At 51.8% G+C, this 24092-nt stretch overlaps 9 protein-coding genes across 9 annotated transcripts; 5 read left to right on the forward strand and 4 right to left on the reverse strand.

Moving 5' to 3' along the window:
• Positions 1-546: 546 nt before the first annotated feature.
• PpBr36_07418 (uncharacterized protein) lies at positions 547-1911 on the reverse strand (the record flags this gene model as incomplete). Its single annotated transcript, XM_029894555.1, has 1 exon — positions 547-1911. The coding sequence occupies one exon, from the start codon at positions 1909-1911 to the stop codon at positions 547-549; it is 1365 nt and encodes a 454-aa protein (XP_029748154.1).
• A 557-nt stretch (positions 1912-2468) lies between these two features.
• PpBr36_07419 (uncharacterized protein) lies at positions 2469-4410 on the forward strand (the record flags this gene model as incomplete). Its single annotated transcript, XM_029894556.1, has 7 exons — positions 2469-2618; positions 2730-2810; positions 2893-3328; positions 3415-3616; positions 3684-4099; positions 4188-4312; positions 4372-4410. The coding sequence occupies 7 exons, from the start codon at positions 2469-2471 to the stop codon at positions 4408-4410; spliced, it is 1449 nt and encodes a 482-aa protein (XP_029748155.1).
• A 330-nt stretch (positions 4411-4740) lies between these two features.
• Positions 4741-5205, reverse strand: PpBr36_07420 (uncharacterized protein; the record flags this gene model as incomplete). The annotated part of the gene is made up of 1 exon (XM_029894557.1): positions 4741-5205. The coding sequence occupies one exon, from the start codon at positions 5203-5205 to the stop codon at positions 4741-4743; it is 465 nt and encodes a 154-aa protein (XP_029748539.1).
• Positions 5206-5615: 410 nt separating this feature from the next.
• PpBr36_07421 (uncharacterized protein) lies at positions 5616-6297 on the forward strand (the record flags this gene model as incomplete). Its single annotated transcript, XM_029894558.1, has 3 exons — positions 5616-5795; positions 5931-6184; positions 6264-6297. Exons 1-3 carry the CDS (start codon positions 5715-5717, stop codon positions 6295-6297), a joined length of 369 nt encoding a protein of 122 aa, XP_029748538.1. The 5' UTR covers positions 5616-5714.
• Positions 6298-6585: 288 nt separating this feature from the next.
• PpBr36_07422 (uncharacterized protein) lies at positions 6586-7572 on the reverse strand (the record flags this gene model as incomplete). The annotated part of the gene is made up of 1 exon (XM_029894559.1): positions 6586-7572. The coding sequence occupies one exon, from the start codon at positions 7570-7572 to the stop codon at positions 6586-6588; it is 987 nt and encodes a 328-aa protein (XP_029748541.1).
• A 444-nt stretch (positions 7573-8016) lies between these two features.
• PpBr36_07423 (uncharacterized protein) lies at positions 8017-11498 on the forward strand (the record flags this gene model as incomplete). The annotated part of the gene is made up of 3 exons (XM_029894560.1): positions 8017-10074; positions 10144-10262; positions 10361-11498. 3 exons carry the CDS (start codon positions 8017-8019, stop codon positions 11496-11498), a joined length of 3315 nt encoding a protein of 1104 aa, XP_029748540.1.
• Positions 11499-14875: 3377 nt separating this feature from the next.
• On the forward strand, positions 14876-18943 carry PpBr36_07424 (uncharacterized protein; the record flags this gene model as incomplete). Its single annotated transcript, XM_029894561.1, has 4 exons — positions 14876-15064; positions 15142-16381; positions 17380-17979; positions 18060-18943. The coding sequence occupies 4 exons, from the start codon at positions 14876-14878 to the stop codon at positions 18941-18943; spliced, it is 2913 nt and encodes a 970-aa protein (XP_029748543.1).
• Positions 18944-19564: 621 nt separating this feature from the next.
• PpBr36_07425 (uncharacterized protein) lies at positions 19565-20217 on the reverse strand (the record flags this gene model as incomplete). Its single annotated transcript, XM_029894562.1, has 2 exons — positions 19565-20064; positions 20181-20217. The coding sequence occupies 2 exons, from the start codon at positions 20215-20217 to the stop codon at positions 19565-19567; spliced, it is 537 nt and encodes a 178-aa protein (XP_029748542.1).
• Positions 20218-20862: 645 nt separating this feature from the next.
• On the forward strand, positions 20863-23943 carry PpBr36_07426 (uncharacterized protein; the record flags this gene model as incomplete). Its single annotated transcript, XM_029894563.1, has 4 exons — positions 20863-22320; positions 22401-22638; positions 23162-23241; positions 23317-23943. The coding sequence occupies 4 exons, from the start codon at positions 20863-20865 to the stop codon at positions 23941-23943; spliced, it is 2403 nt and encodes an 800-aa protein (XP_029748546.1).
• Positions 23944-24092: the final 149 nt, after the last annotated feature.

The following is a 24092-nucleotide window of genomic DNA, read 5'->3' on the forward strand; positions in this document are numbered from 1 at the left end:
TTGCCTAGCTAGGCCCGGAGATGGAAACGGCACCAGGTGGTAGCGAATGCGGATTTGGTTGCTACCCTAAGCTCCGAAAAATAGCGCCTCTGATCCCTGCCCCAAGATTTTGCATCCCGCCAAGGCCGCTTAGAATTTGGCGCCGCTGCAGGGGTACGCAGACTGACGTATTCATATCAAACTACAGCTTTTTTGAGTTTCATTTCATTATGCACTATATGTACTTGGTGCCTGACGTATCAATCTGGTTTAACTACAAGGGAAAAATATGTAGCCGGGTATCAACAAAAGAATCAAAGCATATTCGCTAAACGCCGCCCAAATAAAATGCAAAGCTGTGAACGCCGTCTATCCCCCTACACATGAAGTCGCCGCTTTCAGTGTTTGCCCGGGTACCAAAATGTTAAACTAAATGAGGCCTTGCGGCTAGCTTGTCCTTTGCTCTGATCCTCTCATCTCTATGCGATGCCCATTCTCAGGCAAGCTAGATTGATCGTGACCCAAAGTGCCAAAAAATAAGCCCCCCCCCCCCCCCCCATTGCCGCCTTATGTTTTCGGAGTCGCCCGCTTCGGCAAAGCCGGCTTGGCTCGCGGTGCAGCCCGATGGTCGAATGGTGTTATTGAGTCCGACTTTCGCCCTGCACCACCTAGGTTACTCCATAATCTCTGTGCTGCTGGTGTGAGGCCTCCTGTAACCCTAGGACTGCTGGGGAACTTTGGAACTGGCGTCTTGACTTCCTTGCCCACCATGCCAATCCTGGATGCAGTCCGACGCGACTCTGCGATCCTATCAACCATCCGGTGATGCAGGTCTTCCCTTTTCCGACGATCCTGGAGCTTGAACGGGTTCGCAGTAGCGTCGCCACCGCTGAGACTGAGGATCGACTCTGTCGGCTTCCTCGCAGACTCTGGGGCCGGATCCTCATCATCAACAAAGGCATACCCATTCACACGTGGCGTCTCACTGCCACCGCCTGTAGCCGAGTCCAGGTCTGCTGCTCTTGGCCGGCCCGCAATCGCATCACGCATAGCAGACAATGTCGGTGACGGCGGACGAGACGGGTCCTGCTGAACGACAATATTGGGGTTCGGAGCCCTTGTGTTGGCATACACAATCTCCTTTGGGGGCGCCCTTGATGCCGCCTCAGCCCGTTCGGCTATGGTCTCCATTGCGTCCTCCACCCCATCGGGCTTGAACATGAGATCGTTCCTCGGTTGCCACTTCCAGTACTCGGGCGCAGCTTTCCGATCATCTTTGTCCTTGATGGCTAACTGCATCTTTTTATATCCGTCATCGGCCAAACTTCTCGTCTTGCTGATCCTTTCCTCGACTTCCTTCTGCTTCAACTGCATCTTTGAGGGCATCTTGTTCCCAGTCCATAACCACGCATACTTCTCGGCCTTTTTCTGATTCTGTTTGTCGAGAAGTTTGTAGAAGCTCTCATTGTCCTCGCTGGTATACCGAGACTGGAACGCCGCCAGACCCAGACTGGTGTCGACAGCTGGCTTTTCAGGCGCTACTGTCGTCGCTGCTGGAGTTGACTGTACAGTTGCAGGTGTATCGCCGGCAAACCCTCTGGAGGTATCTGCTGGCTGTGGTAGAGTGCTAGCCGACGGCATGCGCCGCCGACCCGGTGTCATGACATTTTTTAGCCGCCTCGTCGCGCTGGATATCCATTCCTCGTCCTTGGATTCTAGAGCATCCAAATATTCCTGCTGTGTTTGACTTTCGAGAAGACCGGGGAAGAAATCTCGGGCGATAATTTCGGAGAGCGCCTCGGTGTAGGTAATTTCGTCGAGCACATTCTTTGGTCGCTTTATTCGCTTCGCTGACGGCTGCTGCTGCGGCGGCGGCATGAGTTCTGTATCGGTCCGCTTGCGAACGAGGGCCTTGGATTCCGTTTCGGCCATCGTTGATTAATGATTGGGTATTGCGCTTCCTCAGCAAGCAGTATTGCGATGACTTGCAAGGCGAGCAGTAATGACGAGGATGTAGTAGCCAAGCCCCAATACAATGTAATGGTTTGGAATCAAAAGTAACCAGACAACGCTGTGATCACCACCAGGAGCTAAGGGTCCGGCGCCCCACTTCCCTTGAGACTGTCATCCAATTAACGTTGCTTACCAGGTACCTCTAGTTGCGCCTTACGCCCACTCGTAGTACCGTTTTAGGTAGTAGGATCGAAACGGAGCGAACCGCCCCACGCAAGCCCGCCGCGCAGTCCCTCAACCCCCGCCGCAACAGGGACTGCTCCGAAAGCCTTTCCAAAAAGTTCTACTGGTGCCTATATTGCTAAGAGCCGAGGGTGACCCGGTGTCGCTCCGTGAATATAATTCTCAGCTCGCGGTCCCAAGGTTCTGCTGTATCCGGCGCGCGTTCGCCTCTGCTTCGACATTCAAACTTCAGCCACAAAAAACGGCTCAGTGTGCATAGTGTCCAGGTAGTGTAGCAAAAAGGCTCAATCAAGATGGCAGACCCCAAGGCGCAAGCAACCGAGTTAAAGAATCAGGGAAACAAGGCATTTCAATCCCACGACTGGCCAAAAGCTATTGAGCTTTATACCCAGGCCATCGAGTTGAACCCGGAAGAGCCGACCCTGTATTCGAACCGAGCTCAGGTGCGCATTCTCACCGTTGCTTTTGTTTTCCTTATTGGTGATGCCCCGCCAAGGCTGGTTCCCATCTGCTCGCGTGACTGAAACTGATAAACCCTCCTTCACCATGCTTAGGCCTACCTGAAGACGGAAGCGTATGGATATGCCGTTGCCGACGCGACCAAGGCAATCGAGCTGAACCCAGGATTTGTCAAGGTATGCTCAGTCCTGTTTGATACCCGCAGCCATGCGCATCGGGGCATGTCGGATATAGGGTACTGACCGGGATGCGCCATAGGCATACTATCGCCGAGCGATCGCCTATACGGCTATATTACGGCCCCGCGATGCTCTCAAGGACTTCAAGTCGTGTGTCAAAATCGACCCAGGCAACAAAGATGCCAAGCTCAAGTTGGTCGAGTGCCAAAAGGTGGTGCGCCAGCTCGACTTCTACGACGCTATCGAGGTTGGAGACGAGCCGTCGGCCGCCGCTGGCCTCGACGTTGCCTCAATAGCAGTTGAACCCGACTACGACGGCGTCAAGCTGGGTGACGAGATGACACAGGAGTTCATCGACGACATGATGGAGCGCTTTAAGAATGGCAAGAAGATCCATAAGAAATATGTTTACCAAATCGTCATAGCCGTCAAGGATATTGTTTATAACGAGCCTACCATGGTCGAGGTCGACGTCCCGGAGGACGTGACCCTTACCGTGTGTGGCGATACCCACGGTATGTATCCCGCCCGAGGGTTTTTGCAGGGATCGCGGATGCGCAGGGATTCCGGATGCAGCTCACTAACGCCCAGGATCATACAGGCCAATACTTTGACCTCATGGAGCTCTTTAGGCTCAACGGTACACCATCAGAGAAGCACTGGTACTTGTTCAACGGAGACTTTGTCGACAGGGGTTCTTGGTCGACCGAGATTGCGCTGCTTTTGTATGCGAACAAATGGCTCCGCCCGAAGCAGTTCTTCCTGAACCGTGGAAACCACGAAACAGACGACATGAACCGCGCGTACGGTTTTGAGGGAGAGTGCAAAGCCAAGTACAACGAAAGGCAAGTTTCAAAAATATCCGTCTAGTCGACACAGGCACATGACCGAACAAACTGCTGACTCCCTTGATAATCAAAATAGGACGTTCAAACTTTTCTCGGAGAGTTTCTCGGCCTTGCCCTTGGCGACTTTGATCGGCCATAAATTCTTTGTCCTCCACGGAGGGCTCTTTTCAGATGACAATGTCACCCTTGACGACATCCGGAAGCTCGACAGGCATAAGCAGCGTCAGCCAGGCCAGGCCGGTTTGATGATGGAGATGCTATGGACGGATCCTCAGCCAGAGCCAGGCAGAGGCCCTAGTAAGCGTGGTGTGGGCATGCAGTTTGGCCCTGACGTCACTGCGAGGTTCTGTGAAAAGAACGGTCTCGAGGCCATCATCCGAAGCCATGAGGTGCGCATGGACGGTTACGAGGAAGAGCATAACGGAAAGTGTATCACAGGTACGAGATTTGACCCTGCGTCTTGTTGTTCGAGATTCCCTACTTGCATCCAAGATGACAAGACTAACGTGATGTATCTTGGTGTTAGTTTTCTCGGCGCCAAAGTACTGCGACATGACGGAAAACAGAGGCGCTTACATCAATATCAAATCCGATTACAAGTTGCAATTCCACCAATTCGACGCGGTTCCGCATCCCAACATCAGGCCAATGGTAAGCTTGTACTTCTGGTCGGACCAATAGAGCCACTCACATACTGACAACCATCATAGGCCTATGCACAAAATTCACTCATGTCTTCGTTGATGTGAGTTGGCAGTCGTGTATCTTGTACGACCTCGTAGATCGGTGGGGCTACTGGATCCTTCGCTTGCATAGACCAAGAAAGATATCGTTGGTAGCATTTCCCCGGGCGTTGTCTTGGTTCTCAGGATTGGCGTGTGGCGTTTAATGGTGATTGGGGAAAGAGCTTTAGAGGCAGATGGGCTTGCCAAAATCTGTAGCATAGCCGTGACGAATACACAAGCCGCTGGGTGAAGTTCTCACCCCGACGGAATGGTTAAATGGGATTCGGTGGCCGAGTCGGATCGATGCCGCGACAGCAGGCGTGTTCCATTCGTCTTTCAAGACGCGCCAAGACGTCACGAACTCCATAGCGACTGCTGCTCGCTCCTCCCAAGAAGGCTCCCCAGCCAGTCTCCTGCAGCCAAAATACTCAGACCAGTCGTGACCCCGGACTGCACGGCACCGGGCCATGAGGTCACAGCGGCCGAGAAACGGCCCAAGTCTGGACTCGGCAAACGGACCCAAAACTCCCCCTTGGCCGCATCCACCTTGAGCACATCGATAGTGACGGCCGCACCCGTGACACCCAGGAATTGCTGCATGGCAGATGCACAGTACGACCGGGCCTGTAGCGCATCTAGGCTTTGGTGCTCGCCAGGGTCATCGGACCGTACGCGCAGGTGGGCGTATGCATATGCTGGTTTCTTGACGGTGCAAGAGAATATCTCGTAGGATTTGGAGGCGGGATTCTGTGATGCTTTGGTGCTTGTTGACACAGATGTCCTTGAGACATCTGCCATTGTGGTGTCTTCTGATTCCATTTTGAAAGGGGTCTTTTTTTTTTTTTTTCTTCTAATTTGCTTCTTTTTTTTTTTCTCCCCCTAGCAAAACCTGCCCAGAAGTAATAATGGTTTTAGGTATGATAAGTTAACTAGTACATCATATCGTATGTGTGCAGTATTCAAGAGTAGCTTAGAAACACAGCGAGAAATATGAATTTGGAGAAATCGTCCAACTCCAGCGATGCAAGGTACCCGCACAAGATTTTGCACAGTTTAGAGCTGAAAGAGCTGGCTCCGTTCAGTGACATCTGCGGCTGCCATCCATGTTAATTTAAAGCTCCGTTTGAGGCGCCACACCCCACAGGCCTCCGTTTCAATCTTCAGCTAGCCCCACCAGCCATCGTTCAATCCATAGTCAAGATTGCTTGGAGCTGGCTGCATCGTCAGATTCGCTCCCCGAAACCATCTTTACCTTCACTCGTTTCCCAACCTGGTCGATTTTCGCTTTACTGCGTCGGCGCAAAACGACAAAAAGCCCACCAAACACAATGTCCGAGAGCTACGTTGCACCCAGAGACCAGCGCCATTTGCGCGCATGCATGGTCTGCTCGATTGTTGTTCACCAAAAGGTAAGGTTGCCGGTTTTATTAATCATGTGAATAAACAACCGCGCCAGCAGGTTTGTTTACGCGCGGAACAACAAACAACACCACTCTCAGGAAAAAAGAAGCCCAGTCGCTGACCTTTCTTTATTTATCATGTAGCGCTTCTACGATGAAGGGTGTCCCAACTGCGAAGACTTTCTGCATCTCCAGGGCTCGACGGACCAGATCGAGAGCTGCACGTCGCAGGTGTTCGAGGGCCTGATCTCGCTGGCCGACCCGACAAAGTCTTGGGTCGCCAAGTGGCAGCGGCTGGATGGTTACGTCAGAGGGGTTTATGCCATCAAGGTCTCTGGCCAGCTGCCGGATGATGTTAGGGCTACGATTGAGGACGAGTATAGGATACAGTACATCCCGTATGTTTGACAGTTGTCCTCCTTGTTGTTGCGGTTGATGTTGTTGGAGGTGCCTGCTAACGACGTTCCCAACCTTTAGCCGTGATGGAAGTGCCACAGAGGCAGACGTTTAGAGTGTTTGACATGGCGTTTTGGGATCGGCAAGGAGTCTGGGTCTGGGATTTAAGTGATTAGCGAGTAAAGCCTAGTTGGCATTCAATTTCAGTCGTTAACATTCAGATCCGCGCTCGCAGGTGATATGATTATGATTATGGTTGTCATTGTCATTTCGTACCTCCCCCTCTACGTTTGGTTGTATCATACAAACCCCGCGAGAGGCGCCCATGGGTATAGAACTGAGAATATTAACGCCGCCAGACTCCAAGCTTATAAAAACCGTTACCACAGAAAAAGAAAGCTTTTCACATCCTTTGGCGTTTACAAGGCCCCCCTGAACCAGAAAACTCTCTTGACCTCTTGCGCTCCATCTCCTCGCGCATTATCCTCTCTGCCTCGCTTATCTTTTTGGGCTGCTCGATCTTGACTTTCTTTGCGCCGCTAGAGAAAGCGTTTTTCTTGGAGGCAAAAACATTCTTGGCAGCTGGTTTTGATCCAAATTTCAATGATACAGGCTTAGTATCTGTTGTCGCGTCCGTCGCCTTGGCCTCTCCATTCGCTGGGGTTTCTTCGTCAGCATTTACAGCCGCGGGCTGCTCTGCTGGAGCAGGATCCGGTTTGGCGGCTGCAGGCTTAGCACCAATAGAAAGTTTGATCTTCTCGCCTTCTTCCCGTCGCAAGCCCTTATCCTCCTGGTCTTGCTCTGTTGATGCGCCATTCTCCCCAGCGGCTCGAGCCGCGGCATCCTTCTGCGCGCGTTTTATCTGCTCCTTCAGCAAGCGCTGCTCCCGCTCCTCGTCACCCCTGTCCTGCGCCTCTTTCCGCCTAAGCGCTTCTTGCCTCTTGAGCGCCTCGGGCGAGTCGTCAATCCAGGATATATGAATGCCCTTTTCGTTCTCCTCAACGCGACATATGCCTTCTTTACCCAGGTATTTGGCGAACTCTGTCAGACTGGACCACTGGGTACTGTTCATGTGGACGTGCTCCTTGTTGGCGATGTACTCTTGGTAGAAGTGGTTGATCTGGACCTGCTTGTCGCGGTGGCCCGTCTTGAGGAGGTTGATAAAGTCCTTGAGGAAGGCGTCGCTGTACTCGCGGATGTACTTTTTCGGATCCTCTCCCACGATAAGCATGTTGCGCACGTGCGACTCGCTCATGCAGTGCTGCTTAAAGGCGTTGTCGTCGCGCATCTGGCGCTGGCATGGGGTACAGTAGAAGCGAAGCCGCTGAAGGCCTTTGGCCTTCATCTGGTTGCTCAGATGCTTGGTCGTGCCGAACTCTGCTTTCCCCATTTTGGACAGCTGGACCTGATTTTTTTTTTTTTTTTTTTTTTTTTTTTCGGATAGGCGGGTTGGAAAGTATCGAAATTCTGGCAAGGACGAGGTTGGAGAATGCGTCTGAGTGGTGTTTGCGATGATATGATATCGATACGCAGATTTCGGAATCCTGGTCGTCAGAAGCCTATAATCAGATCGTGGCTGCAAGTTTGAGCCCAAGTGGCGGCGACAAGACACACACGAACGGCGGAGGTTCCGTTGCAGGCAAAACCGACTTGGCCCCACTAATGCGGGAGAATCAGTGGGTCCATACGATGCAATCAACCGAATTTCGCGTGCTCACCTGCTCTCGCGTGCTTTCAATTAAACAACAGACGCGTCATTCCATACTTTGGTATATGTACCGCTAGTTCATATTAGCAATGATGAATGCATAATTGATAATCGGCAATCGATATAATGCCTCCGGAACTGATTGTCATAGACAGCTCAGAATCCGAAGATAAAAAGAGCCTTGGTGCCAGACAACTTTCTAAAACGGCGCTTGGTAAGCGCAAAGCTGAGCCTGTCCCGCCACCCATTGAGACTATTCCCTGGACAGACTCAGAAGAGGAAGCAGAGAAGGAAAGGACCAGGAAGAGACGAGCGAAGGAAAGGCGCAGTGCAAAAAAGAAGAGAAGCGCCCGGCCGGAGCCTGGCAGCATCAGTAACAACCAAGGAAGTCGAAGTGCACGTTCCTTAGCCGAAGCAATTAGGGGTCTCGGCGAGGATGCGGCGCCAGAGGACAAGGTCCATGCCGATATCCCACAATATTTGAAGGACCGCAAGAGGCAATTCAATCGGGACCGCGCAACGCTTCAGGAAGCCGGGCTGCTTCTTCCGCCGGACTACACGGATCTTGACTTCACCGATGATGAAGATAATGGCCGGCGGCGAGAGGTCCGACCACAGTTTGGCGATAGGATCAAACCCTGTCGTCCTTACGAGGATATCGAGCTGGAAAGATCAGCAGGTATCATACCCGCACCTATAGCTCAATATCTACGTGATTATCAGGTCGATGGCGTTGCTTTCTTGCATGAGGCATTCGTCTACCAGAGGGGCTGCATCCTTGGCGATGACATGGGACTGGGCAAGACGGTTCAGGTTGCTGCGTTCCTCACAGCCGCATTTGGGAAAACCGGTGACTTTCGGGACTCGAAGCGGATGCGTAAGGTCAAGAGGCTGGGTCGGCGGTATTACAAAGTGCTGATTGTCTGTCCCAGCTCCGTAATGGAGAACTGGAGGCAAGAACTGGCGCGATGGGGTTGGTGGAAGGTCGAGTCCTATCATGGTTTCGGCAAAGACGATGTACTTGATACTGCAAAGTCAGGTCGACTTGAGGTAATGCTTACGACCCCGGCCACTTACAGGCTGCAGAAGGAGCGTGTAAACACTGTCAGTTGGGATGCCGTGGTTGTCGACGAATGTCATAACATCAAGGAGCGGCGCTCCGAGATCACAAAAGCAATGACTGAGGTCAACGCACTTTGTCGCATCGGCTTGACGGGCACGGCCATCCAGAACAAGTACGAGGAGCTGTGGACACTCCTGAACTGGACAAACCCTGGGCGCTTTGGGACCTTTGGAGAATGGACAACCTCCATCAGCAGGCCTCTTACTCTGGGCCAATCCCACAATGCCACACTCCAGGAGCTGAGCATGGCAAGAAAGACAGCCAGGAAGTTGGTACAGAATCTTCTTCCGGACTACTTTCTTCGTCGCATGAAGTCTTTGATTGCGCATCAATTGCCGAAGAAGCGAGACAGGGTAATCTTTTGTCCGCTAACTGATCTCCAAACCGCCGCTTACGAAAGATTCATCGCATCTGAAGAGGTTGAGCTTGTCCGACGGTCTGATGAGCCATGCGATTGCGGATCAGGAGAGAAAAGGGGGCATTGCCATTATGCACGCTTGTCGGATGGGCGCACATGGAATAGGCTCGTCTTTCCTTGTATTCTAACCTTGCAGAATCTGGCCAACCATCTCACGCTGATTGTGCCAAAGATTGGCGAACCCGGAGACAAGGCTGAGAAGCATCTGGCTAGGCTCCGTATTTGCGTGCCTGACAAGTGGGAGCAACTTTACAAGCTCCGCGACTCTCCGCTCATACAAATGGACCCGGAATTCTGCGGCAAATGGAGAGTCTTGAAGGACCTGCTCAAGTTTTGGGAGGCAAACGGCGACAAAGTCCTTGTCTTCTCCCATAGCGTCAAACTGCTACAAGTCCTTCGCGCGCTTTTTCAAACTACCCACTATAGTTACAGCTACCTGGATGGATCATTAGCAATCGAGGAGAGACAGCAGGTTGTTGATGATTTCAACTCAGACCCTCAGCAGTTTGTCTTTCTCATCTCTACGAAGGCGGGCGGTGTAGGTCTGAACATCACGTCGGCCAATAAGGTCGTCATCTTTGATCCGCACTGGAACCCGTCATGGGATCTTCAGGCTCAGGATCGAGCTTATCGAATTGGCCAGGTTTGTGGTTGCCGCTGCTCATATCCATGGCAGTCTTGTTGTGGAACTAGAGCTAATAATTTGACCCAGACTCGAGACGTCGACGTATTCCGCCTGGTCTCGCAAGGAACCATCGAAGAGATCGTCTACGCGCGGCAAATATACAAGCAGCAACAAGCCAACATTGGCTATAATGCTTCAAGTGAAAGGTAGTTTTGTTTCGAAACGGTTTTGCTACCGTGAAAATGGCAAACAGGGAGATCCGCTTTCTATTATGACCTCGTAGGCTGATATTTTTATGCTTCAGACGATATTTTACTGGTGTACAACAAGACAACTCTCGCAAGGGAGAAATATTCGGACTCGAAAACATCTTTACATTCCGTCCCGACCGAGTAGTGCTACGGGATATTGTCAACAAGACGAATGTCGCAGAGGCCAAGGTTGGAGTATATCTGCAAGACATCGATATTGAGTCTGCCATCAAGGATAGTGAGGAGGCAGGCATCCCGATCAAGTTAGAACCGGGGGCCAGTGGCGACGCAGAAGAGCGTGGAGCAAGCCAACTCGCCGACTTCCTCACGTCCAAAACCCATATTAAATCAGGTGGTGAGAACCAACAACTATCTTCTGCTCATGACGCCATACAAGCCATTTTGTCCTCGGCGGGAGTGGGCTACACGCACGACAATGCCGAGGTCGTTGGCACCAGCAAAGTTGAAGCTCAATTGTCTCGCAAGGCCGAGAGAGATCACGAGATTGATGAGAAGGAAGCGCTCAAAGTCCTGTTTGCTGACAGTCAAGATGTTGACGCGAATTCGCTATACAAGCATGATCGGGAGGCTTGGGATGTGGACGAGATGGGAGAAGGTGATGACTGGCAGAGCAAGCGTCCCGAAACATGGTTCCGACCTCGGCTGCGATATAACCCTCCACAAGATGTGAGACTGCGACAGTTCTGCTCCATGGCGAAGGAGTTCGGCTTCAGCAATGCTATAGATTTTGCATTGGTGGTAGAGAGCTGGACACAAGAGCAGCGGAGGAACTGCCTCGATATATTCTACAAACGAAGGGAGTCTGAGCTGCTCAAGACAACCCTGGCTGGCGAGGCAAAGAAACTAGTCAAAAATGAACCCGAAGTCAAGACAGATTCGGCTTCAGCCCGCATAAAGACCGAAGTACTGGAGGAGAATGGAATGATTGGTATCGAGGAATTTCAGACCAAATCCGAGGTTCCCATCAAAACCGAAGCGGGGGTTGCCGACTCAAAAGTGAAGATGGCACCGATGAATGATGAGACCGAGAGCGACCCGGATGATTGTGATGCGGTCAAGGTGAAGGACGAGGATATGAGCAAGATTGAACGTGAACCAGGGCTGGTCACGACTAAGAGGCAGTCAGCAATATTCTTGTTTGACGACGATGATGAAGATGACGAGCTGTGAGATGGTTCCTTGTTTGTATTTCCTGGTTTTATGATACCCATTGGCGTTTGTCTGGACTTTAAGGAAGTGCAATCAGTGTTCTCCGATGATAAGGTGCCTTGTGACACAGTATCGTCCGTGTCTTTTTTATTATTACCATTGTTATTTTGTCCAACCTCCAAACATCGCATAGAATCGTGTCTGGCCCTTTTCTCAGGATATCAGTGTACTGGATTTAATATTACTCTCTAGTCTAGTTCCTGTTTGTCAATTGGACCTACGTAGTAGGTTCTTCGCCGGCTGCCTAATATCATCACAAGACCACCCTCAACGGCAATATGGGTTCTTTGTTCATGCAAAGTTCCGAGTCAGTAACGTTGTGGCACGCGAACTATGATTACGACTGGACTATGGCAGCGCTTATTTCAATGCCCTGCGGCCAGTTTACTCCGCAACAACGGGAATGGTGTGTGAACCACCGTGCCGCATCGCTTGCGTGCCGTGACTGTGACCTGGTATGCACCTCGCCTTTGCTCACGTTTTTGGTGCCGTATTGCGTTGGTCGACGGTAAGTGTTGCACTAAAAACACCGCAAAAAGGCGAAAGCCCCCGTTAATGACTAATGCCAGTGATTTCTGTAAATATAGCCTGCAACACAGTAAGCAGAGCCACCTTGGCCATGGGCGGGGTGGGGAGAAGCAGCATGGGCGAAGCACACAGAACACCGGGAGTTTGGAACGGGAGGCAAATCCTGTTGTACATTAGGTTCGCGCCTGTCGAGGTTTCGTGCCATATCTACAAGTATTATGAGGATCATTATAGAGAGGAGGGTACGGGAAGGTCGCTTGTGGGGTTCGCGGATATGGCCGGCACCCGCTCGCGTCAACCCATGGAGACGATCGGCGAGCGAATCAGAACAGCCCCCAACTGTGCTCGAAATGCAGGTACTTTTGTGTCTTGTTGTGCGACCTTTGGAGGTCAATAAAAGTTGGTACATGTCGGAAAACTATTGTTTGTCTCCGACGTCTTAGTATGGGTTCAAAACGTTCTAAATTTGCATGGAGACCGGTGAAAACTTACTCAAATCCACAGTTTCTTGTATAGTAGCCTCATTATCGGGGCCGCCGCTTAGTCCTTTATTACACTCTGATACGAGGATAAGGCCCTCCAGACTAGACCTGCCGCACGTGCCGGCAAAACCGCCGCTATCGGCGTGGACGCCGGCGAAGGCCAAGGAAAGGGCTGTAACAATGGAGAGCTGAATAGCGAATGGAAGTGGTAGGGGTGATCAAGGTGAAAAATAACAGAGGGGAAACTTGGGTAGCTGAGGAAAGCAAATGTTGGACCAGTCGCGGAGAATTAGAATGGAAGATCAATTAAGAGAATGGGAAACGGTTTGCTGATCGAAAATGAAATCATTGCATCGATGAGAACGCCTATTGTTATTATTATTATTATTTTTACAAAGATATATCATCCATGGAGTATAGAGTGCATTTAAAAATTAAATCCACATCCTCTTGTTTCTGTATATTTATAAACATTGATAGCCCAATGAAGCGAATTGCTAAAATGTTACGTTGGTCTGGGCAAAACACGATATCAATTATAGCCGAATGGCATGCAGGATTAGTTTTATTATCTACCCATGACTGGTGAGTGGGGAAGGTTGCTCTCCGATAGCGTGGCTACCCTCCACTTCGAGGGAGGAAAACATACTGATGCGGTTAGGATGTTCCCGCCCACGTTTATCGGGAGTTGGGTTGGATGTTTTCAGCTTGGGTGTGTGTGGTGCTACTGCTAGACCTAGTGCGCTGAGCCAAGGTGCATCCGCTTCTGTGCTTTCGTCAGGAAAACTTTTTTCCTAGTGGGACAAGAAACTGAGCAAGTTGATAGGAAATTATACCTCATAAGTACACAAGTACCGTAAGACGACTTCACCTGCAATACTGCGTTTTGTGAGTAGTAATAGTGATATAGACAATAAACTTACTTTACCTACGTACAGTTCGGTGAAATGTATCATCGTCATCATCGTTGATCCCTGTCTCTAATAAGATCTACGATTGGTCTCTTGGGGTTGTCCAAAAGTCTTGTCAATTCGGAAGAACCGGTAGAATGCACAATAAACTCATGGACGAAAGAAATTGAAAAGCAATCACGAGGCAGGACGAGGCACGGCGCATGCCAGTTCAGTCAGTCCATGTTTCGCCGAAAAAAATAATAATAAAATAAAATAAAAATAAAAACGAGGCTTTTCAAATTTCAAGGCATTATGCTGTGCTGTGCCCCCAGCGTCGCTGTGTCTCTGTAAGTGCCTTGTGTACCGCACTGCAGGCAGCTCAGGTAATTAAGAGAAGGCCAAAGTGTGTGTCAACCCCAACAGATGAATCTGATGAACGAAGCGTATTTTTGGACGGGATTGACGAGTCGGGACCTTACCAAAGTCACCCACCCTCCCGGTCAACCCGCACGCGGCACCTACCTTACGTTGCTTACCACGTACCTCTTCCAATTGGCAGGGTCGCGTGTTGTTGGTCAGGTTCCAAGTACTCGTACCTACCTTAGGGAGTTCTAGCGCACGCAGCCTAGGAGAAAAAAAAAAAAAAAAAAAAAAGGCCAAGCTTACCAAGGACTTTTTATTACGTGGTACTCAAATCATAACCCATGTCAGCGAAGAAATAACGACGTCGTCTGCTTCCCCATTGTTGTTGAGTGCGCTTCAAAACCACTCCCTTTTTTTTTCCCCCTTAGTTTGACTTTGTACCTACCTTACCCATGCATTAATCATATGGATGGATCCAGGCATCCCAAAGCGACTAGTAATCGATCTCTCCTTTTTCATCTCTGTAAACTTTTGACCAAAGCCACGCTCATTTTCTTTTTCTTGTTTATGCTGTACGTGCGACTCGAGGTTGGTTTGTCCCCGAGACAGCAATTCCTCATTCTGCCGTTATATAGCCTTTCTCTTCGAAAGCTAGTCTTGCATGTAATTGTCTTGAATCAAGCCAATTCGATCAGCCAAGACCCACTGCACCCTTCGGGACCCTTTACATTCACTGTATTGCGAACCTGCTGCCACATTTAAAGTTCACGAACACTGGCAAGCGTATGTATACTCATCCATTTCCCCAGTTTCATCCGACCTGGGACTGTCATGACTTGTGTCTGTGCCTACTTATCGACCTACATATAGGTCTGATAGGTCTTCCCCCCGGAAGTATCCATACTGCTGCTGATTCTGACTCTTGCCTTACTCCCTATCTAGAGCCTAACGACTTGCGACCCACTAACTCCTATCATTGCCCTCTTTTTCAAATTCTCACACGACGACGACGACGACTACTACTAGACATACATACAAAACAGACGTCGCGCGAGCGACATACGCAGACGACATGCCCCCAACTACAGTAGCAACTAATGGTATACACAAGGAGGTGGGGGAGCTTCATATCAACGGTAACGGTAATGGTGTACGGGCCAGGATGGCCAGGAAACAATCCAGCCCAATGATGCCAGCCTTCATGGTCTCGGCTCCTGGGAAGGTCATCATGTTTGGAGAGCACTCGGTGGTGTACGGCAAGGTACGCGGGCAGTTCATACGGCTCGTCCATACTCGGGGGTTGACCTATGGGCTAACAAATCATCTTGGACTATACAGAAAGCTATCGCTGCCGCCATAAACCTCCGATCATATCTTCTCGTAACGGCGCTGTCCAAGTCGAAAAGAACCATCACACTCAGATTTCCAGACATCGACCTTATCCACACTTGGAACATCGACGACCTGCCGTGGTCTACCTTTTCGCAGCCTGGCAAGAAAAAGTACTACTATGACCTTGTCACATCTCTAGACCCCGATTTGATGGACGCGATCCAGCCCCACCTTGAGCCCGTATCTAGCGAGGCCCCCGACGCGCAACGCAAGGTCCACATCAGCGCGGCGGCCGCTTTCCTCTACTTGTTCCTCTCCCTTGGTTCACAAGCCTTCCCTGGAGGCATTTACACGTTGAGGTCGACGATACCCATCGGCGCAGGCCTGGGCTCGAGCGCCTCCATCTCGGCGTGCCTCTCGGCAGCGCTCCTACTGCAGATCAGGACATTATCGGGACCTCACCCGGACCAGCCGCCTGACGAAGCCCGCGTGCAGGTCGAGCGCATCAACAGGTGGGCTTTTGTAGCCGAGATGTGCATACATGGCAACCCATCTGGGGTGGATAATACGGTGTCGACCCAAGGCAAGGCCGTGGTGTTCCAACGGCTGGACTATGCCAAGCCGCCTGTCGTCACCCCGATGTGGGACTTTCCTGAGCTGCCGCTGCTTGTAGTGGACACAAAGCAGGCCAAGTCGACCAAGTTTGAGGTTGAGAAGGTGGCCAAGCTTAGGGAAACACACCCCAAGATTGTCAACTCGATACTGGACTCGATGGATAAACTTACCCAAGCGGCGACAGAGGTGATGACTGACGAGGATTTTGACAACGAGGACGTCGAGAGCCTGCAAAAGGTGGGCGAGCTTATGGGTATGAACCACGGCTTGCTTGTGTCTTTGGGAGTGTCGCATCCTAGACTGGAAAGGGTGCGTGAGCTTGTGGATCACGAGGGGATAGGATGGACAAAGCTTACAGGCGCCGGCGGTGGTGGATGTTCGATCACGCTGATGAGGCCCGATGTGCCGAGGGAGAAGCTGGAGCGTCTGAAGGAGAGGCTAGACGAGGAGGGATACCTCAAATTCAGGACAACCCTGGGCGGTGGCGGCGTCGGTGTGCTGTGGCCTGCCGTGCTGAGGAACGGGATGGACGAAGATGAGGAGGGTGGGATGGAAATTGACGTCGAGAAGTTCCTGAACGCAGACGGAAACGAAGGAGTCGAGAGGCTTGTTGGTGTGCACGGCACAAGTGGTGAGAGGGAAGGTTGGAAGTTTTGGAGGGTCGGTAATGCATGACCAACCCCCATTGGCCTCACTTTGCAAACAATACTACGACGCTTGGAGAGTACGAGCAGAGAAGCGGGGGAAGCTTTCACATCAGACTACGGCGTGCCGGCACATCAGCCGTAGATGGTGTTGGTACTACGGGCGTGTTCGACGCAGATGCACCTGCTTCGAGACTGGTCGGGCGTCAAGATTTCTTGATCTAAATGGAGTCATCGGGAACGTATAGTCTTTTTCAGTCTTTGGATGCTGTTTGGAGCGGCAAAAAATGGAGATGGGGATCGCGGGAGTCTCGGAAACGATGGAAGATTTATGGTAATGTTAGACCTTGCGTGAAGCCAATCAACAAAAGCTAATTAGAAGTACAAAGTTTGCTCGAATGTGCTTATCTGGGCCAACTAAGCTAGGGTGCACCTAGGTCATAATCACACTAATAAATAAACAATTGATCCATCTAACATGGAAGGTCTGAATTGTCGTGATAGATAAAACAGATGATGCAAGGGAGTTGGTATTTTTCTTTATGTTAGCATTGTAGTCAATTGCTTTGGCACTTTTGCAGGGTCGTTCTCTGTAATTACTGAAAATTCCCTAGTATTGTCCTCCCGCAATCGGAATCTGGAGCTAACCCCGCATTGGAGCTACAAGCTCCCTGCGGCATGTTACGGTAACTGCGAGGTACGGTACTGTACTGCTTCTCCACCACTCCGAGCAAACCACAAAAAATTACTCGAGACCAAGTTCAAAGTCTAACGGGCAATACAGAAACGAAGCGCACAAGAGAGAACAATGCCACCGAAAGCAAAGGCTGCCCCAAAAGCCAAAGAATCTGAGAGTGCGTGATCTTGGGTGCTGCAGTTCCTCCTTTCCACCTTCCTCTCCCTCTTTTTGGGAACGCAACATTCCTCCGTCCCCCCCCCCTTGCCTCAAGTGAAACCCACCCAACTCACGCCAACCACTTGCCAGAACCCAAAGAGGCGCCTCCTCCACCGCGCACCCTCAACGAGCAAAGCCAACAGAGGTACGAGCTCGCTCACCCGCTTCACGAGGCCTTCCAAAAGGTCGGCATCAGCGGGCTATCGGCACCAGAGCTCCAACTGTGGACGAGCGCGCAGTACTGCCGCGCAACGGCGGCGAGCACAGGCACCGCCCATAAGAAGCAACAGCAGCAGCTCGGGAACAAGGCCCACCGCGAGACGTGGCGGGCCTTCAACGAGGCGTCTTTACCCTTGCGCGTGCCCAAGAAGCCCACGTGCTGGGGCAAGGACTACGCCGGACGGGACGTCGGGGAGCTGACCCTCGACCAATTCCGCGCCAGGTTCGAGAAGCGTGCCAGGCTTACTTGCCTGCTCGCCACCAGGGGGACGTCGGCACCGCAGACGGAGCCGGAACTCATCAAGGAGAAGCGGAGGAGGCTCGAGATGGCGACCTTGAGGAGCGAGCTCTACGGGGAGCTGGTGGGAAGCCTTGCGAGGGATCCGGCGTGGGACGACGTGGTGCCGATCCCGTTGAACGAGCCTGACAATGCGCTGGCGGCCATTGCGTACCCGGACGATTATGCTGAAGGTATGCTGTGTTGTGATCTGGGATCCAAGGTTCCCGGCGGCGCGAACATCAAGATGCTGATGCCCTTACGCTTTCTGTAGCCATATCATATCTCCGTGCCGTCATGGCAAGCAAGGAGTACTCACCGCGCTGCCTCAAACTCACTGAGCACATCATATCCATGAACCCGGCACACTACACCGTCTGGCTGTATCGCTTCTCCATCATCAAGGCCCTCGGGCTCGCCATCCCGGACGAGATCCAATGGCTCAACAGCGTCGCGCTCCAGCACCTGAAGAACTACCAAATCTGGCACCACCGCCACCTTCTGATAGACAGCTACTACCCTCAGATAGCAGACGACAAGGACCAGGTCGCCCAGCTGGCCGCGTCGGAGCGCGACTTCATCACAACCATGCTGGCCGAGGACACCAAGAACTATCACGTGTGGTCGTACCGCCAGTTTCTCGTCAGGCGGCTACAGGCGTGGCGCGACCCGGATGAGCGCCGCGCCGTCGAGGGCCTGATCGACGACGACGTGCGGAACAACTCGGCCTGGAGCCACCGCTTCTTCCTCGTCTTTACCGACCCGGAGCAGACCACGGCCGGGTCGCACGCCACAGAGGCCGACCCGGCCGTGCCGGCCGCCGTCATCGACGAGGAGCTTGCCTATGCCAAGGCCAAGATCAACCTCGCGCCGCAGAACCAGAGCCCCTGGAACTACCTGCGCGGCGTGCTGGTAAAGGGTGGGCGGGAGCTGGCGACCGTGGAGGAGTTTGCGTCGGGCTTCGTGGCGGACCTGGGCGACGCCGACAAGGAGGAGGTCAGGAGTACGCACGCCCTCGACCTTCTAGCTGAGATATACGCCGAGAAAGGGGATAAAGATAAGGCGATCTTGTGTCTCGATAGGCTTGGGGACAAGTGGGATCGGATACGCAAGGGGTACTGGGACTGGAGGAAGAAGACATTGACGACGGCCGTCTGAGCGTGGTCGTATTGCATTTACTTGTTTGTTTTTAGCACATTACGGGGTTTTATGGGAATAAACCTTGATCGATTTGGGTATTTGGTTTTGTTTTTATTGCGATCTACGTATCGACACGGAAACCTGGTCCTCCTATCCTCCGCCTCCATTTTGGTCTAGATGTTTAGCAGCTCGATAAGCTGCTGTTGAATAAGGGGCCTTTTTTTTTTCCCTGCGGACTTTGATTTTGCGTCGTCTCCATGCTGCCAACTATTTGGGACTACTATGTCCTCTGTGCCTCTTTTAATATACCCTGTCAAAGCCATGGAGTTTCCCAAATGGCGGCATGTGGACCATGAACATGCCGTGGTCGTTGGATTGTCGCATTCAAATGACTTCCGATTGTTTTCACACTCGGAAAAGTAGCATAAACACGCTGAATGTCCATTTCAATCGTCCGGTTTCGGCGCTTGCTCCCTTTCGTGCTATGCACCTGACTACACCAGCCAGGCACGTGATATCATGCGAGGAAAAGCTGAAGTCTTTTTTTTTTTTCTTAGTTGTTGTTTTTTGTTGAAGCGGAGCCGCGACTCGGCGCTGTGATATTTTCAGAGAAATTCCTATAATTTCCCCCCCTTTTTTTCACATAGCCCGGTAGTTCTGGCTCAAAATCAGGAACCTCTTGGCGCCGCGCTGGGCCTTGGGTCCCATGGAATCCCAGTTGGGCACCAGGACAAAGACCTCGGTAAAGGGCCTACGGGGCGCGCTCCTGTCGGCGCCGAACTGGACGGCGCCGTTGACCATGACCATGATGGAGATCTTGTGGTCGCGGTCGGCGCGGTCGCGGCTGGTGCGACCGGCCTGCTGGGCGGGCCTGAGGTTCTCGGGCATGGCGACGACAAAGTTTGCGTTAAGAACGTGCGCGTCGAAGCCCTCGACGTCGTATTTGACTCGGCCGCCGTTGGCCTGTTTCTCGAGCAGCTCCTCGAACTTGGTCGGGTCCTCGAGGACCATGCCGTTGATGCTGATGTCGGCTTGCATGTTGGCGCCCCGGTAGTGCGCACTGCTGTTGATGTAGTACGAGGCGAGCTGGCGTCGCTCCGAGCAGCTCTTGTAGTATCCGTCGACAAAGGCTTGGGCGCCTGGTCCACCGGCGGAAAAAGGGAGGAAAGTGGTTTGGTGTAAGTTACTGGGGGTTGTCTTCTTGTATGGTGTCTTCCATTTCAGGTCGGTTGGTGACGGTTCGGGGTAATAGTACCTTCGGCAGAGGTCTTGACCTCGTTGTCCTCTGACATGATGTATATTTTGGTTTGTTTTGCTGTGCGATTTGCAGCTGAAGTGTTTCAGTGTGGTCTTTGTTGTCTGGTTTGTCCTCTTCCGTGGTATTTATGGCAAGGACGTGTTTGGCTGAACGTTGATGGTCTTGAGGAGCTTATCGGATGTATGAAGCTGATAGTTATTTAGGCGAGTACAATCCAAAAGGAATAGAATACAGAAAAGAAAAAGAAAAAGGCAGGCAAGGGCAAACGATTCGAGCTAAATAAGGAAAATATGGTGAGGCAGAAGAGCTCAGATCAGTCGCAAAATGACTTTGGAAGGCGGGGATCACCCTAGGCTACCGCGCGCATGGAAAGATGGGAGTCAACCTACGTCGACACAGTAATCGGCAACAGTGCGCAAAGGACAGTACCTATCAAAGTCGAAAGTTGGGAGTTCCATTTGGGTGGCCCCACCCCCTCGGAGCTCAAGCTGTCAAGGCTGGCTTGGCTGGTAAGCTGGGGAAGTGTGCATGCAGACGTTTGCAGCTTTGTGCCAAGGCTTTTTAATTGGTCAATGTGCCAGCCATTTACAAATTCGCGTTGGAACATTTGTAGTATTTTCAAACTCATCACACCCTTTAGTGTGGAGGTCACAGCAGTCCGACAGCTGCGCTATCCACAATGGGGCGCCTCACTTTTCCTCGGATTCAAAAGCTGTCGCGGTTACCGTCTACACTAACACACGCAACAACACCTTGGACCTGTGCATCATGTAGACACCAGGCCAATAGCAGTGGGTGGCAGCGCATGGCCAGCACCGCAGCAGCCAAGAAGCCATTCTACGCAACGACGCCGATATTCTACGTCAACGCTTCGCCTCACATAGGACACTTGTACACCCTGGTCTTGGCTGATGTTTTCAAGAGATGGAAGGTCCTTCAGGGCGAAAAGGCACTGCTCTGCACAGGCACAGACGAACACGGCATGAAGATACAGCGTGCCGCAGCCGCCAGTGGTATGACTCCGAAGCAGCTTTGCGACGCCAACAGCGAAGTCTTCCTTGAATTGGCAGAGAAGGCCGGGATCGACAACGACTTTTTTATACGCACCACCGATCCGGATCACAAGGAAGCTGTTCAGTATTTCTGGGATAGGCTATGGGATAGAGGGTACATTTACGAGGCAACTCACAAGGGCTGGTACTGTGTGAGCGACGAGACCTTTTATCCAGAGTCTACGATCGAGAAGAGGAAAGATCCCATGACGGGAGAGGTGTTCCTCGCCTCCAAGGAGACTGGAAATGCGGTGGAGTGGATGGAGGAGAAGACCTACCATTTCCGTCTGACTGCGCTCAAGGATCAGCTACTAAGGTTCTTTGAGGAGAATCCTGAATGGATCGTGCCAGCTCCGAGGATGAAGGAGGTGGTTGATTGGGTCAAGAACAGCCTCGAGGACCTCTCCGTTTCCCGCCCCACTAGTCGGCTTGACTGGGGCATCAGGGTGCCCAACGATGAGAGCCAGACGATTTATGTGTGGATTGATGCGCTGGTCAACTACCTGACCAAGGCAGGTTACCCGTACTGGACCCCAGAAACGGCTCAAAAAGACGGCTGGCCCGCCGACATCCAGATTATCGGCAAGGACATTGTGCGCTTTCACTGCGTCTACTGGCCGGCCTTATTGATGGCGCTCGACCTGCCATTGCCAAGGCGTATTCTCACGCATTCACACTGGACTCTGGGTGGAAAAAAGATGTCCAAGTCGCTGGGAAACGTGGTGAACCCCTTCCTAGCCATGGACCGGTTCGGCGTCGAGGTGATCCGCTACTTCCTCATATCCAATGGTCGTCTCCTCCATGACGCCAGCTACGATAACAAGATTGTGGTTGATGTCTACAAGAGGCAGCTCCAGGGCGGTGTGGGAAATCTACTTGGACGCGTGATGCGGTCTAAGAAATGGAACGTTCCCGAGATTGTCGAGAGGTGCAGTACCGAGGGGCGGCCTACCAACTCCGATGTTGAGCCAACGTACTCGGCATTCCAAGAACGTCTTGCTCAACTGCCAGGCATGGTGGCCGAGGCCTTTGGCGAGTTGGACCCAAGCGCAGCTCTGCGCAGCATTGCCGATATGGCTACTGAGGTATGTGTTTCATTTGACTTGTACAGTTTTTTCGAGTTTGAGAGGGAGCTTTCGCTGCTGACTCTTCCTGTTTCACACAGACGAACAAGTTCATCACCGACTGTGCGCCTTGGAGCGTCAGCAATATGGATGACGCCGACGGAGCAGAGCTGAAAGTGAGGTCGTGCATTTACCTCTGTGCCGAGTCGCTGAGAATCATTGGTATTTTGCTGCAACCCTTCATCCCGAAAAAGTCCAGCGAGCTCCTTGACATGCTGGGCGTTAAGGAAACACACAGAACTCTTGCCCACGCCAGCACAGGAGCCGATTCCACGTATGGTGTGCCAAAAATTGCCTTGGGATCCTCGGGTGCGCATTCGGGGCTGTTCCCGGCCCTTATTGTCGAGCGGTAGGTAATTCACTGCTCGGCCTTTAACTTGTTGTAATGTGTACAAATATGTAAGATTTGGTGGAACGTACCGGCGCTGCTAGATGTGTATACCATAACTTTTTTTTTATTTTTTGATTTTAAAAAAAAAGAAAACACTTGGGAGGTCACCCGAGTTTACATTTGAGAGGACATAACTGGATGTGTCCCCGCTTGTTCCCACGACTCTAATTCCATCCACCACTTACGACACGTGCAGTCGTTTCCACCACGCTACAGAATTTCACTTACAGCGTCATGTTTACCGTGACAGAACATCCCCTTATTTACACGCTTATACCGACGGGGTTACAATCAAGCAAATCTTGTGATGCGAAATGAAACTCAACAAAGATACAGGTACGATCTGAGATCCTTGTTCATTGAACCAGATTTTGGTATCTTTGTTACTTACCCCACTATTCTCCCTCCCAGCAATTTCTACTGACCAAATCCTTCTGGTCCCGTATGATAAACACCATGTTGTCACCTACCACCGATGGATGGAGGACCCCGTAAGTTGGTGCCTACACAATTGAGATGGTCGGACTCCTAACATTGGCGATATCTTCCTCTCCCTCGAACCCCAGGCAATACAGGAGGCCACGGCCTCGGAGCCCCTGACGCTCGAAGAGGAGTATGAGAACCAGCAGTCATGGCGGGATTCGCATGACAAACTCACCTTTATCCTCTGCCAGCCAGCAAAGGCGGAAGAAGACGGGGTGGAGGCGGGACAATGCGACTCGCCCGATAAGATGATTGGCGACATTAACTTTTTCCTGTATCCCTGGGACGAAGAGGAAGATAACGATCAGCAGACGACCAGCACAGAGACGGCAGAATACGTCGGCGAGATCGACGTCATGGTGGCCGATATGTCCCAGCGCGGCAAGGGGATCGGAAAAGCGGCCGTGGATGCTTTCATGCACTACATCTGCTGCAATTTAAAGCCAATCCTACAAGAGCACCACGGTGTTACGGGCGAGCCCAGCTTGCGCAAGTTCATGGTCAAGATCAAGGCTGACAACCAAGCGAGCATAGCGCTGTTCAAGGGTGTGGGCTTCAAACAGGATGGCGATGTCGACTATTTTGGCGAGATCAAGATGGTTCTAAACGACTTTGGTAGTGTTGCTACCAAAGCGGTGCCTGGATTCCGCGAGCTGACATATTGTCGCCCTCCAGCGCAAAGTGGAAGCACTCAAGGCACCGGTTTGTGAAGGAAAACAAGGTTCTTGAAGATATGTCCTCTAGAGTGGACGATTAACTCTATTCTATTTCTTAATGTCACGAACCAGGCTCAGAAATAATTACCCAAATCCCGCTAAATTCGAAGCCCGACCTAAACTCCAGGCGCCCAAAACTCCAA

Source organism: Pyricularia pennisetigena, chromosome 1 (assembly GCF_004337985.1).
Source record: "Pyricularia pennisetigena strain Br36 chromosome 1, whole genome shotgun sequence".
Taxonomy (NCBI): Eukaryota; Fungi; Ascomycota; class Sordariomycetes; order Magnaporthales; family Pyriculariaceae; genus Pyricularia; species Pyricularia pennisetigena.